Source organism: Panthera leo, chromosome D4 (genome assembly GCF_018350215.1).
Source record: "Panthera leo isolate Ple1 chromosome D4, P.leo_Ple1_pat1.1, whole genome shotgun sequence".
NCBI classification, from domain to species: Eukaryota; Metazoa; Chordata; class Mammalia; order Carnivora; family Felidae; genus Panthera; species Panthera leo.
This window is the reverse complement of record NC_056691.1, coordinates 24,625,994-24,641,667: the sequence shown is the minus strand read 5'-3', so window position 1 is coordinate 24,641,667 and position 15,674 is coordinate 24,625,994. Positions and strand designations below refer to the sequence as shown.

Below are 15,674 nucleotides of genomic sequence, written 5' to 3'. Positions count from 1 at the left end.
ACTACCTAGGAACCAATTGCTGGATTATATGGTAAGCCTTTGTTTAGATATGTGAAAAACTACCAAAGTGTCTTCAAAGTGGCTGTATCATTTTACATTCCCATCAGTGATGAATGAGACTTCCTGTTGCTCCACATCCTTGCCACCCAGGCACCCCCCGCCCCCATCATCTCCCATCTAAATCAGGGAGCTCCTTTCAACTGCAGTGTCTTTCACAGCATCCCTAGTCACAGGGAAGAGCCACCATGGTAGTTCAAGATTGCTCTGCTTCCTTCAGCAATGATTCTCTGAAGGTCTTTTGGAGGTTCCCTCCAGAGACAAGGTTACAAGAAAGGTGAGTTGGCTACATATGAAAACCCATTTCAATATTTCCTTCTTCTTGATTCTAAGGATTCTTTTCTGTACAACAACCAGGATATTTCCTTCTCATTTCATTTAGCTAAGTCCGGAAGTCAGTCAATTAATTAAAAATTTTTTTTAACTTTTATTGATTTTTGAGAGATAGAGAGACGCAGAGCATGAATGAGGGAGGAGCAGAGAGAGAGGGAGACACAAAATCCAAGGCAGGCTCTAGGCTCTGAACTGCCAGCACAGAGACTGATGCGGGGGCTCGAACCCACAAACTGTGAGATCATGACCCGGGCTGAAGTTGAATGCTTAACAGACTGAGCTACCCAGGTGTCCCTAGAAGTCAGTCAATTAATTTAGATAGTACACTGAAACCAGAGTCATTGGAAAGAGCACTCACGTGGACAAATTTAGGTTTATTTACACACATCCTTTTCAATTTAAATTAGTAACACCTTGCTATTCTTTCTATTCTTGGAGATGACTTTGTAATTGGCCTCCAAAGATGTGCCTGAATCTGATTCAAGTATTAACAGTGGTAGTATTCAGAGGTGGTGGGCCAGGGGTGGGGACGAAATTGGCTTCCCTTTCCAAGGTAACTGCCTCAGGTGAGGTCAGAATAGGGTCTTCAAACAAGGCAGGAACAGCCTCATTCTGTAAAGGGAAAGGCTTTGCTTCTGTTGCCAAAGGGATCTTGGGAGTTTGAGTTACTAGGAATTATCCAGATCCTCTTTAATGGTTCCATTTGTATTCCCAGGTTCCCACTCTTTTCTCAATGATAATTATCTCCCACACATGAAATCTGGTGAGGCTGATAATTCAATTGATTTTGTAATTTGGTAAGTTCAATTAATAAAAAACTCTTTTAGCTCTGTTGTAGAAAGACGCCCCTAAGCGGCCCAGTTTTAAAGTGATCTCTTGAGTTCATTCTTTGAATTCCTCTTGCTCTTCATGTTATTTTTTGACCACGGCTGCTTGGTTTCCCAAAGCCTCGTCTTCAATGCTTACTTCAATCCAAGTGAACATATGTGGTAGCTTACCTAGGTGTTTTCCCATATATGCCAAAGGTTTCCAGAGCCCATACCTTTATACTAGCTGAACTCAGTCCTCATCCCAAACCTGGTCAGCTAACCAGTTCTAGATTTTTCTTGATTCTTCTCATTTCCTCAAAATGCTGTTGCTTGCAATCTCACTTGGGGTGATCTTTGTTCTTTCCTCTTTCCTACTGTCCTTGCTGGTCTCATTCTGCTTCCTTGAAATTTGAGATAACAATTTTGGGGTATTGAGCATGACTGATTTGAAGCCAAAAGTCATTATAATAAGGATGGACAAGCTTGTACTGTGTTGGGTGGTGACTTTTTTTTTTTTTTTTTTAATCCTATATCTGTTCTTTGGGTTAGGACAGATGATTCAACCCCAGTAGCAGGTGGGGTCCATCACTGCCACTTCATACAGGCATACGGGGTTTTATAGACTATAATCTGCCCTCCATGGACCGTGTCTCATCCCAGCTTCTCGTCCACCCGTGAGATGGGCAGAAGCAGCACAGATGTGCTCACCTTTGAAGCTGAGAAAAGAAATGAAAAGACTTCCCCAAGGCCCCCAGGATTGGCCAGGAGCTGGACCAAGAATCAAATCCTCATCTTCCCAGACCCTTCATACTGACCTCCCTGGTATGCCCTGCCCTAATATTCACCAGCCCAGGGCAAGAGTGCATATGGAGGTCCACATACTATTATATTTAAAAGCGATAATATGGGGCACGTGGCTGGCTCAGTCAGTTAAGTGTCTGACTTTGGCTCAGGTCATGATTTCACAGTTTGTGGGTTGGAGCCGTGTGTGGGGCTCTGTGCTGACAGCTCGGAGCCTGGAGCCTAATTTGGATTCTGTGTCTCCTCTCTACCCCTCGCGCTTTCTCTCTCAAAAATGAATAAACATTAAAAAAAAAAAATAATAAAAGCAATAATCAGGCTGTCGACTGTTAAATAAAATATACTGTATCCTCCTGTCTTGACAAATTGTCACAATTTGGAGTTTCCAGAAGCAGATACAGAGACTGGATTTGGCCATAGGGTATTTATTAGTGATCAACATGGGGAGGAAGCAAGAGCAGGCAGAGGAAGAAGTCCGACATCAAAGCAGGCGCCATCAAACCACAGCCAACCCCAGAGGGTGTCCTCGAGCATATACAGCCCATCAGAGTGTACCAAGGTTAGGAGAAATGGCCGGGCTTCCCTCCCACACCCTTGGGACAGGGCATACCTTTGGATGAGGGGAATCTTGTGCCCCTGACAGCTAGGCAAATCCTTCCTCTAACAAATACTCCTTAATAATGACTTGTTCAGCTCCGAAAGGCCAGCAGGGTGAGAGGCCCTTCTCTTCCTGCTCCTGAATGTGCCTGCCCCAACATCCAACCTCTATCTACCTGCCTCCACACGCGTTCCTTGACCACCCCTTGGACCTAAGGCCACACCACAAACGGGTTTGGTCTACCCTGGGGAAGACAGAGGCAGCAGATCCCCTAGCCCCAACACCCTGGAGGTGGGCAGGGAATTCTAGGGTCCCCATTACCCAGGAATTGGTCTAAAACAGAACCGAGGGGCGCCTGGGTGGCGCAGTCGGTTAAGCGACCGACTTCAGCCAGGTCACGATCTCGCGGTCCGTGAGTTCGAGCCCCGCGTCAGGCTCTGGGCTGATGGCTCGGAGCCTGGAGCCTGTTTCCGATTCTGTGTCTCCCTCTCTCTCTGCCCCTCCTCCGTTCATGCTCTGTCTCTCTCTGTCCCAAAAATAAATTAAAAACGTTGAAAAAAAAAATAAAACGGAACCGGACACATCTCCATTCCTAAGCAACGGGTCCGGGGATGGGGTGGGTTGGGTGAGGAGTGGGGCGAGAAGGAGACAGATCCCTAAAGGGGGACTGGCAGGATAAGGATCCTCTTGCTTAGGTCTAAGGTTCTGCTACCAAAGATCACACGGACATGTTGAGAGTCATAAATGAGAAATTTCTTAAGAAAGGCTCAGATTTAAAAAAAAATTTTTTTTTTTTTAAAGTAAACTCTACCCTCAACGCGGGATCGAACTCACCACCCACAGATCAAGAGTAGTAAGCTCCGCTGACTGAGCCAGCCAGGCGTCCCTGATTTCTTCTTTCTTTCTTTCTTGCTTTCTTTCTTTCTTTCTTTCTTTCTTTCTTCTTTTTTATAAGGGAGATGAACTCCTAGCTAATATTAAATAAAATAAAGGCTTTTTAAAAATACCCATGAGTATAGAGATTGTCACTATTAGCCATATTCCTGGGGTAGCCATACCAGGGCCTCATGCCACTTTCGGGGGGAGGGGGGTTCGTCCTCGGTCCAATAATCCTCTCCCGTGGTGGAATCCTCCCTGCGGGTGTAGGTCAGGCTCGCCCTCCACCGCCCCCCCACCCCGCATTCGGGTCCCTGGGGGCGAGAAGAGCTGGGCGCTGTCGGGCGCGTGGGGGAGCCAGGGCAGGGACGAGCGTGACCAGGAGCCAGAGCGATCGCGGCCAGAGAGGGAGGAGGCGGCCAGGCCCAGCCTGACGCAGCGGCGGCGGCGGCGAAGCAGGCCACTGCCAGGGCACTCGGGCCACCAGCGCCAACCTTCCCCGCCTCCTCCTCCCGCGGCTCCCCGCGCGTGGGAGTGAGTGCGTTGCGCGCCCGCCCAGGGTCACGGGCCCGGGGCATCCTCTGCACGCTAGCCCGGGCGGAGGAAGGCGCAGGAGCGCGCGCGACGGGCGGAGGCGGGGATAGGAGCCGACGAGGCGGAGGCGAGGGAGGGGAGGGGAGGAGGGACCCGCCCGCCGCGCCCCGGCCGCCGGGCATGTGTGGCCGCAGGCGCCCGTCGCCGCCGCTGTCCCAGGGCTGAACCGCACCCGGGTGTCCGGGACGGTGTGTGCGCGAGTGTGTCTGTCCGCGCGGGCGAGCGCCACGCCGGCCCCGAGCCTCCCGCTCGCTCCCCCGGGCCGCGGTGCATGTTCGCCTCTTGCCACTGTGTGCCGAGAGGCAGGAGGACCATGAAAATGATCCACTTTCGGAGCTCCAGCATCAAATCGCTCAGCCAGGAGATGAAATGCACCATCCGGCTGCTGGACGACTCGGAGATCTCCTGCCACATCCAGGTGCGGGCTGCCCCTGACGAGGGCGCGGGGGCCTCTGCGGGTGGGCGTGCGCCGGCACGGGGGAGGAACCCGCGCGAGGGCCTGCTGGAAAGCCAGATTTCTCTTTCCCCGCCCTGTGAGACTGGGAGCAGTGCCCAGGGATGGGGCGCGTTATCCGCGCTGGGGCCCCTTCCCTGGCGTGCAAGCTGCGCGCACGTCTCGCTGCGCCTAGGCTGGGGGCGCCGGGCAGCTGCTCCCTGGAAGAGACTAACCCCTCTGTCCCTTACCACGCCACGAAATGGGAGCTCAGAGAGCCGAGAGGGACACCTGCGTGTCGCCCATTCTTTCTTCCCTTCCTCCACGTGGAGAAGGCATGCACCAGCTCGGGTTCACTCATTTCTCTCGGGCTCCCAGGCTCCGAAGGTGCCTCAGCCCTAGGGACCCACTTTCACTCCTTGCCGCCCTCCTACCGATGGCCTATACTTCTCCGCGTGGGGCAGCGGGGAAGTTTCCCGGGAGTGAGAGCGGCTGGACCGACCTAGGCTCCAGCCTTGAGGGATGGGGCGCGCGCTACGCGGATTCCCCAAAAAGAATCATGAAATCCGTGTGTTTCAGAGAAAGGAAAAGGGCTGTGAGACTCTCAGAGAGGGAGCCTTGCAGGACTTGGGTCCGGGGAAGAAGCGCCCCTTGGAATATTGGTGGACAGGGCTCCTTCCCAAGTTGGAGAAGCAAGAGTTCTTTGGGCGAAGGTAGCTTTCCTGGCAGCCTCATTCTCGGGTAGTAAGTGCTTTTGAGCTTGCAGGAGATGTAGTGTGAGCTGCAAGGGTGTGTGTGTGTGCGTGTGTGTGTGTGTGTGTGTGTGCGCGCGCACACACGCACGCACACTTTCGGTGAGCGTATATGTAGGCAAACGTGTGCCCTCTCCTTTGACCCACTAGGCGCGCACAATCTGGAAAGGTCGTGTCAAGGCTCAGCACGATTAGCTTCTGACTTTTAAGTCTGTTTGCTTATTTATCTCGGGGATTTCCTCTCTCTCCTACCTGAGTTTTGAGGCTCCAGGACTGAGCTGTTATTTTAAATACAGAGCACACTACCGAGTTCCGTTGGGAGATGAATGGGGGCAGCGTCTCTCAGCGGCAGGAATAGGTCTCTGGCTGTGTTAACCCCTAAATGAATGAGTGAATGAATGAATGAAAGGTTTTTCTCGTTTATTTGTTTGTTTGCCAGTGGGAGTTTGTGACACAAAGACAGTGGCAACTAATTTGCAAGCTGACAGCGGGACAAGTTTCAAGGCAGGAATGTGGTGCCCCATGATCTCCCAGGAGAGTAGGCTCCTAGTGAATTTTCTGGAGGATCTTGAATTTCATTCTGAGCTAAGCAGTGCTGCTAAACTTAATAATAAAAGGATTAGCAGGTTAGGCAGTTTTTTTTCCTGCCTCAGGGTTGCACAGAAACCTTTGGCATGTACTGTTTTGTGATCCAGAGATAGTTGTTTGAGCACTTTGCTTTAGGTCCTAGAATGGATGTACAGAACCTTTAACCCACATTGAATATGTAAATATTAGAGGGGCGAGCAGCAGAGTGGAGATGTTGAGCTCTCCTCTGCTCTCAGTCCTCTGTGTGCACAGTCCTGTTCCACTTGGAGTTGACACCACTGGGTTTTATCTCCTTTGGGACTTAGTCTTCCTCAGAATAGATAAGTAGTCCCCAAAGGACATGTATTTGTTGCCTGGTGTCCTGGGAAACAATAAATGGTAGCAGGTCTAATAATAGTTTGGAAAGTTAAGAGTCTGTATGGCCCAACCCATGCCAAAGAGGTTAATGTGCTATATTCCAAAATGTTGACTTTGGAATTGCTTAAAAGTCAAATATTTCATTTTGTGGCACATCTTTTTCTGCTCCTTCTGCCTGCAAATGGTGATTATTATTTAACCAATTGAAATGAATTAAAGATCCTATATTGATAGTTTTGGACCTTCTGCCTTCCTAGACTTTTTCAAGTCCAGGAATTGAAATTGCCCTTCTGGGTACAGGGTCACAGAGAACTTTCCATTTGTTTAAAGTTAGAACAAAATGGTATTTTGAAAAAAGAACTATTGGAGTTATTAGTACATGCCCTAGGGAATCCATCCCTTCATCTTTCCTGGCTTGCCTTTCCCCTCTGTTCCAGGGAATCGCAAAGATAAAGAAGTATTGTGCACTGTCACATTCATCCTCCCTCCAAAATCTGCACAACATATGAGTTATGAAGGTTTTTGTTTTTGTTTTTGTTTTTGCAAAACAACAGCTTTTAATTATTCTTTTCCAAAGTAGATAATTGGAATGCTTATTGACAAGGAAAACTTTCAAAGAAACAACCTAATGGCCCCAGTGTCAGCTGCCTGGTATCTGTTCCAGGGGAGCTGCTGAAAGTCACTTGCTCTGTCTCTTTCCACGGAGTTTAGGATGTTGTCCCATCACGTCATTAGGGTATGACTGTTTAGGGCTGGGGAAGAGGAATTCCAAGTGGACAGGGAGCAAAAAGAGAGTGTAAGGCACCAGACGGAGGCCTGGGGAAAGGAAGGAGTTGCCGAATACTCCCTACTAGGCTTTTCCCACTGAGCCAATCCTTGAAGTCTGGACAGTGTAGAAGGACATGAGTTAACTCTTACCTCTTTTATTCAGTCTTTCTGCTTCTAGCAGAGTGGAGTCCTAGCTAGCCACCTCCCCCATTGTATCCACTTCCCCCCCCACCCCCCCAGATGCTGGCATGGTTATTCATAACTCCTTCTAATGAACTTGTCATTTTTCAATACTGACTTTTATTGAGTAAAATGTAGACTTTTCACATGATACACTCTTTAGCAAAGCCTGGTAAACATGGTTGATGTCATTGGAATTGGCTGGGGACTTTGATTTGTGTTTGAACAGAAACTCTAACATAGTGCTTAACACACATTAGGCACTCAATAAATATTTATAAATGTAGATTGAATAATTTCCTTCGTAGATTATTAAATTCGCAGGGTAGGAACATTTTGTTGAGGTTGTTGTTGTTCATTAAGGATTCCCCAATACCTGAAGGAGTACCTGGCATATAATTGTGTTCGATAAACACTTGTTGATTGAATGAACGCCCAGTATTTAATCTAGCTCATTACCTATCAGCATGACAGGAGCGTGACAACACTGGATTGGGAGATACATGGTTTAATTATGTTACCAACCAGTTTGGTGACAAGGAGCAAGTCACTTGACATTTGTAGTCAGTGTTTCCTCTTTTGTGAAATAAGGGAGTTGGGTTAGATGGACGGTTCCAATTTAATAAGTTTGGTTTAATCATTACCTAGACCAGTTGCACTGGAGTGGAACACTATTGTTAACAAAGGGATTGGATACACTTCATCTCATGATTTTCTTCTCTCCCTTTTATTGATGTTATTGTGTTATTGAGTATCACCTCAGTTTTATAGATAATGGAAAAAGAGGCCTATAGAGATTATGCTATTTGGGTTACCAGGCAACGAAGTAGCTTAGAACCCAGGTTGTTGGACTAAAAATGCAGAGCTCTTCCTTCTCTGTAGCTGCCTCTTGAGACTTGAGAGTTAGGGTGCTTTTGGCTGCAGGTGAGAGAGTGGCCAAGTTGAAGCGGATTCAATAATAAGTACACTAAGTGTCTTCTGTAATGAGAAATCCAGAGGTAGGGCAGTTGCAGAGTTGTCTGGTGGTTCTGCATGGACCCGGGTGCTTTCGGTCTTTCCACTCTGTCATCCTCAGCACATCAGCTCTGTTGCTTAGAGTGGTCATTATCATAAGGTGGCTGCGGGCATTGTGGATGTGATGTGGATGTGTCAGGCACTACCGTATCCGCGATATAAGAGGTGGTACTTCCTCGTGCATTTCTTTTTATCACAGAAGAAGACCTTTCCTAGAGGCCCCCCTCAGTCTTCCTGTCAGATCTTGTTGGCCAGGACTGGATCATACACCCGTGCCCTAGCTTCAAAAGAGTCTAGGAACATGTGCGTCTGGTAGCTTCGTTCTTCACTCTCTATAGTGGGAGGTGGGCTTTGACCTTATGGAAGCAATGGAGAAGTGCATGTGTGTATGTGTGTGTGTGTGGGTGGGGGGTACTCGCACGTGCATGTCTGTGGTCTTTCTGAGGCAGGGAGAGCTGTTGCGTCTTTCAGAATTGGTCAGATTGAGTTGCAATTATTGTTACAATAAAATGGTCAGAAGAGTTTAATGAGCTGTTATGTAAGCCATGGCTTACTAGAGGTAACCTTTGTATGATCATATTCCAGAATAGGAAAAATTGTTGGATTGTCCTTTGTTGCTTGTGTTGTTAAATGGCACTTCAGTCCTTACTGAACTGGTGGGTTCTGGGCAGCTCTGAGTCATCTAATGTCGCAGAGGCACAGCTGGCAGAGCTCTACTCTTGTTGAAGTGGCCATATGATGAAGAGGCTGAGAGCTTATGTTCTGGAGTACTACTTGCTTGGGTTGGAACCCTGGCTCGACCACTGCCTAGCCAGGTGACTTTGGGCAAGTCACTTTCCCAATTTGGGTCTCAGTTTGCTCATCTGTAAAGTGGGGATAACAATAGCAGAGACCGCATGGGCTTGTTGTAATGCTTGGTACCTGGCCCCTAGTAAGAGCTGAAAAAATACTGACTGTTATTATTATTATGTGAAGCTATGGTCGAGGTAATTCTAAGTAGTGGGGAGACTTTAGCTTAGGCTCTAATGTCTTTAAGCCTAAATTCCATCATTTTATGATTATGCAAGACCTTAAACAGGTCCCTATGCCTCCTGTTGTCCATCTGTGAAATAGGCACAATAATTCTTTGTTGCCAGCCTCCATTGGGTTGTTGAGATGACGTATATGAGAGCATGTTGTAAAGGTTAAAACATCACCCAAATGTAGAACACTATTCTAATTAATTTATCTGGGGGAAAAAAGAGAGTAGTTTATTCCTTTTTTTCTTATCTGTTGGAACAGGAACTGGATGATCGCATGCAAACATTCACATGTGCTGAATATCAGGCCCCGTGATGGTCCTGGTGATGAAATCCAAGCTAGGTCCAATCAACAGCCACACCTCTTTTGATAATAAGGACACTCCAACACTTTTCTCTATCAGACTCATCTAGATGCCATTAAGAGTCCACTGAAAATCAGACACAAAAGGAAGAGAAGGGGGAGGCACTTTGTGAAATACTGTGGCCCCGCTCTGACGTTTTTAAGCCTAGATTATATGGGCCAGCTCTTTATATTAAGTATGTTGTGAATAAAAAAGTAATGTTATTTCAATGGTCTGCTAAGATCTTATCTCTTGATGTCCTCGAAGCAAAGGCAAAGTGTATTGACTGCAGAGTGAATGTAATATCGTTGGCTCCACATCATTTGGACAGTATATCAGCTGGGTGCTTGTAACGACATCTAACAAATTCTAATTCAAACTGACTTTAACATTAAGGACACTTGCTGGATCATATATCCAGAAGTCTTGAGTTAAGGGCTTCATTCAAGGATGATCCTGCCTTCTTTTTAATTTTTTTTAGATGTTTATTTATTTTGAGAGAAAGAGATAGAGAGCGAGCAGGGGAGAAGCAGAGAATCCCAAGCAGGCTCTGCAATGCCAGCTCAGAGCCTGATGTGGCACTTGAACTCGCAAACCGTGAGATCATGACCTGAGTGGAAATCAAGAGTTGGACATTTAATCCCCTGAGCCACCCAGGCGCCCCCATCCTGCCTTTTGTAAGGCTTTATCCTCATACTGGCAGGGAATGGTTATGGTAGTGTCAGTTCTCACCTTCTCGTGGGACACCCTCCAGAGGCAGAGAGAAACGACTTCCAACCCAGCATTCCAAGCAAAAGTCCTGCAGCCACGCCCATCCCTGTCACATGCCCATCCCTGAACCACTGACTGTAGTCAGTGGGAGGGAATGTGCTTATGAGCTTAAGGTGAGCAGAACCTGACCCTGGGACTCAGCATGGAGTCAACTTCCCTCCTGCTGGTGGCCTGTATGGTGGGGGTGGGTCAATACCTAAAAATCAAGGCTCTCTTGAGAGGGGGGTAGAGAGAGGGGGAGATAGCCGCTAGGAAGATAACCCATAATACCCACACTAGATATTTTGTCTGGGTCAGTGGTTCTCAAATTGTGCCCTGGGAACCCCTGGACGTCCCTCAGATCCTTTCAGGGCATCTTCGAGGTTCAAACTATTTTCAAAGTAATACTAAAATGTAGTTTTACATTTCCTTGGGGAATAGTTTTATTGAGATGTAATTCACATACTTAAATCTTCCTACTTAAAGTATACGGTTTTAATATCTTCACAGAACTGTGCATCTATCACCACAATCAATTTTGAAACTTTTTCACCATCCCCAGAAGAAACCCAGTGCCTTTTAGCAGTCATACCCTCCTTTTCCCCTGACCCTTCCAGCCCTAGGAAACCACTCATCTACTTTCTGTCTCTGTAGATTTGTCTGCTGTGGGCGTTTGATAAAAAAAAAAAAATGGAAACATACAATATGTGGGCTTTTGTGCCTGGCTTCTAAGCATGTTTTCAAGGTTCATCCACGTTGTAGCACGTATCAGTGCTTCTTCCCTTTTTATTGCTGAATAATATTCCAGTGTGTGGCTAGACCAGTTCATCAGCTGGTGAAAATTTGGGCTATTTCCACTTTTTGGCTGTTACAAATAATGTTGCAGTGAACATTACTGCAAACATTTCTGTGTGGATACACCTTCATTTCTTTTGGGCGTATGCCTGGGAATGAAATTACTGGCTGGGTCTACGTTTAACTTTTTGAAGACTGCTGAACTGTTTTCTCAAGGAGCCCCACCATTTTACATCCCCATTAGCTGTGTACAAGGGTTTCAATTTCTCCACATCCTTGCCAACACTTTTTATTACTTGTCTGTTTGGTTACAACCACCTTAGTGGGTGTGAGGTGGTATTCTTACTGTGGTTTTGATTTGCATTTCCTTGATGGCTAATGATGTTGAGTATCTTTTCATGTGCCAGTGAGCCATGTGTATATCTTTTTTGGAGAACTATTTGGATTCTTTGCCCATTTTTAAGTTGGATTGTCTTATTATTGAGTTGTAAGAGTTCTTTATATGTTGTGGATACTTATATAATACATGACTTGTAAATATTTTTCCTGTTCTGTGGGTTGTCTTCTTACTTTATTTATTTTCTTTTTCTTTTTAAGAGAGAGAGAGAGAGATAGTGAGAGCATGTGAGTGGGGGAAAGGGGCAAAAGGAGAGAGAGAGAGAGAGAGAGAATCTTTTTTTCTTAAATGTTTATTTATTTTTGAGAGAGAGAGACAGAGCACAAGTGGGGGAGGGGCAGAGAGAGAAGGAGACACAGAATCCAAAGCAGGCTGAGCTGTCAGCAAGAGCCCGACACAGGGCTCGAACTCACAGATGCCGAGATCATGACCTGAGCCAAAATCAAGAGTCAAATACTTAACTAACTGACCCACCCAGGCGCCCCAAAAGAATTTACTTTCTTGATGGTGTCAGAAGTTTTTCAACTTTGATTAACTCCAACTTTTTTTTTCCTTTTGTTGCTTGTATGTTTGATGTCATAGCTAGGAAGCTATTTCATAATCCAGGGTCATGAAGGCTTCTGCCTATGTTTTTTTAAATAGTTTTATAGTTTTACCTTTAGGTTTTGGATTCATTATTGTATTAATATATAATTTATACACAACACAATTTACCAATTTAAAGTGTACATTTCTGTGGATTTTAGTGTATTCAAAAGGTTGTACAATCATTACTACTGTCTGTTTCCAGAAGACTTTCATCATCCCCCAAATAAACCTGTACCCATTAACAGCCTGAGAGTGTTCTGGTTCCCATTCCACTGTACGGAGAGAGGGTTTTCCCCCATACATCCAACACCACCTACACATGCAATTCAATTCCATTTTGACACTGTCTACCTGGAGATAACATCACATCCTACAGGCTCAGTCCCATAAGACCGCCCCCACTTCAGAGGCCAGTCACGAGTCCAGGCTGTCACCTAGGCTTCTGATTGACTGGTTGTAGATCAGAGGTTCCCACAACCTCCTCGAGTTTGATTAGTTTGCTGGAGCGGCTCCCAGAACCCAGAAAAACATTCTATTTACTAGATCACTAGTTTATTAGAAAAGGCTGTAACAGCCAGATGGAAGGGACACATAGAGCAAGGTGCAGGGGGAAGGGTATGGAGCTTCCATATCCTCTCCAAGGCGTAGCGATCTCCTGGAAGCTCTCAGAATTCTGTCCTTTTGGGTTTTTATGGAGGCTTCATTACATAGGCACGATTGATTAAATCATTGACCATTGGTGGTTGAACTCAATTTCCAGCTCCTCTCCCCTCCCTGGAGGTCTGGGCAGTGGGATTGCAAGTTTCAACCCTCTCTAAACACCCGGCTCTCCTGGCAACCAGCCCCCATCCACAGGGGATTTCCAAAAGTCACCTCATTAACATAACAAAAGATACTTTTATTGCTCACGTCACTTAGGAAATTACAAGGGTTTTAGGAGCTCTGTGCCAGAAATGAGGACAAAGACAAAATATATATTTCTTATTATAATTCACAGTAGCACACAGCTACTCCTCACCTTTGATCCAGTTAGAGTTAACTTTTGTATAGGGTGTAAAATAGGGGTCCAACTTTATTCTTACGCATGTGAATATTCAGCTATCCCAGCACCGTTGTTTGAAAAAACGATTTTCTTCCCCATTGAATTGTCTTGTCATCCTTGTTGAGATGTTGTTTGCTTTTTCCACTCTCGTTCTCTCATAAGTGTGCAGTGGAGTTTTCTAGAGGCTGTATGATATGTGCTATGGAAACACATTAAATGCAGAAGCAGATGTGAGAATCCAGCTGTCTTTTATTGAGCCAGACAGTAAAGATTTTTGCAAAAATGTAAAACAATGCTACTTTTCTCATTAAATTAGTTATTTTGTAAATACAAGTTATTTTTCATAAAATGTGCAACTTTTGGTAACGTGCAGTGGGTTTATTATTCTTGCATGACTCAAAATATTCACTATTCAAAAAAATTCTCAGGAAATTGATATATCCAACCCAAATAAAAATTCTAGGGATCCTTCATAGTGTACAGGAGTTTTGAGACCAACAAGCTTAAGAACTATAGGTTTTGGTGCCTCTGAATTTACTGAACTTATTGAAATATTAAAAAAAAAAACAAATAAATCAAAATGGAACTCCCAGTGTATCTTGGACCTCCAGAAGATTCCTGACAAGTTACAGGTATTTGAAATGATAGCAACTAAATAAAAACACCCATTGTATACATGGAAAATGTGTATATGTGTATTTGGAATTCTTACTAGTAACTATGTACTTTTGTGTGTGTGTGTGTGTGTGTGTGCGTGTGCGCACGCGTGTGTGCTTGTGCGTGTGTAGCAATGTTAAGAGAAGGACAACACTAGATTCCACTGGAGTAAGCATTTCCCAAATGAACTTGCTCTCCAGCTGAATCTTCAGTTTTCAACTGTAATAATTAGATAAAGCCACGTCTTACTTTGAGACCCCTCTTCTGACTGGAAAGGGTACAGCAACAATGGGTTAACAGTTTAAAATGTAAACCACTTGAATGAAGTCACTTGAATTAGTCACTTGAACTCTTAAGTTCTACTTCTTTTTCTAAGTAGGCATTTTGGGAAAACTTAAAAATTGCAGGAATGGAGGGGGTGCCTGGGTGGCTCAAGCGGTTAAGCATCCAACTTTGGCTCAGGTCATGATCTCACGGTTCATGAGTTCGAGCCCCAAATTGGGCTCTCTGCTGTCAGCACAGAGCCTGCTTCAGATCCTCTGTCTCCCTCTCTCTTTGCCCCTCCCCTACTTGTTCTTTCTCTCTCTCTCTCAAAATACATAAACTTAAAAAAATTGCATGAATAGAAATATCAGAGTTTGCCCTGCAGAGAATCCAATATGAGGTTCACGTGCATGAGTGATAGGCATGTGGTATATATAGCCCAGTTTCTCCTTATTTCCACTTTGTGTGATGAAGGATTCATGTTGCTTCTATGAAGTAGCAGAGAGCCAGACCTGGAGTCTAGAAATGGGGAAAAGTAGGATTATGGTCAGGAATTGTTAGGGCAGGTTTTGTGAGTGAGAGTTGAACTTAATTCAGGCCCAAAAGAGTTGGTGTTCAGCTCTTGGGAGGGAAGTGTAAATGCTTCTTAGTCTCTGATAATTCATGTGGCTCCTCTGTGCTCTTGTTAAGATGCATATGCTGATCTAGGAGGTCCTGGAGCCCCTGGGTGGCTCAGCAGATTAAGCGTCTGACTCTTGGGTTCGGCTCAGATCATGATCTCACAGTGCATGAGTTCGAGCCCTGAGTTAGGCTTCGTGGTGACGGAGTGTGGAGCCTGCTTGGGATTGGCTCTATCTTTCCCTCTCTCTCTGCTCTTCCCCAACCCTCTCAGAATAAAACAAACAAACAAACAAACAAACAAACAAAACTCATCTACGAAGTCCTGCAGAAGGCCCTGGAATTCAGCATCTCCAACAAGCTTCCAGCATTCTAACAAGCTGCTGTTACCGGTCTGTGGAATGGTACGGAGTTAGGGGAATTTATCTGTCTCATAATGAAATTCTTATTTTTATTTTTATTTTTATTTTTTATTTTTATCTAGAGAGAGACAGAGCATGAGTGAGGGAGGGGCAGAGAGAGAGGGAGACATAGAATCTGAAGCAGGCTCCAGGCTCTGAGCTGTCAGCACAGCGCCCAACGCGGGGCTGGAACTCATGAACTGTGAGATCGTGACCTGAGCCGAAGTCAGATGCGTAACTGACTGAGCCGCCCAGGTGCCCCTCATAATGAAATTCTTCATTTCCTTGAGTGTGGGGACTTTTTGGCTTTTATCTCCCTTGATAACCTCTCACCCGGCACATTTCCCTTAGTAGATGTTCAGTGAATGTTTGAGTAAGTGAATGAATGGATAAAGGAATCCATCCAGGTGTGTGTATCATGACAGATTGAAATACTGATGAGACACTGATGCTGGCTGGCCTGATTCCTTTCGATTCCCAGCTGCAGCCGAATAACGAGATTGTTTTTTAAGCAGGATTTCCTATGATGGCCAATCTGATGAAGTGTTGAGCACATGGGGGCGCAGGGTTAATAAGAGACTTCTTGTCTCTCTGGGCCACACTTCCTGCTCTTGCTTTCCTGTATCCTGGACTCTCAGT

General features: G+C 45.7%; 1 protein-coding gene across 2 annotated transcripts in view; it reads left to right on the top strand.

Annotated features, from left to right (window-relative positions):
* The first annotated feature begins 4,168 nt into the window (after positions 1–4,168).
* The window catches only part of FRMD3 (FERM domain containing 3), a 310,742-nt gene continuing 299,236 nt past the window's right edge, over positions 4,169–15,674 (top strand). For both annotated transcript variants that reach the window (XM_042913165.1, XM_042913164.1), the window contains exon 1: positions 4,169–4,486. In XM_042913165.1, coding sequence (XP_042769099.1) covers positions 4,340–4,486 — 147 coding nt within the window. In that variant the 5' untranslated portion in view covers positions 4,169–4,339. The remainder of the gene's footprint in view (positions 4,487–15,674) is intronic.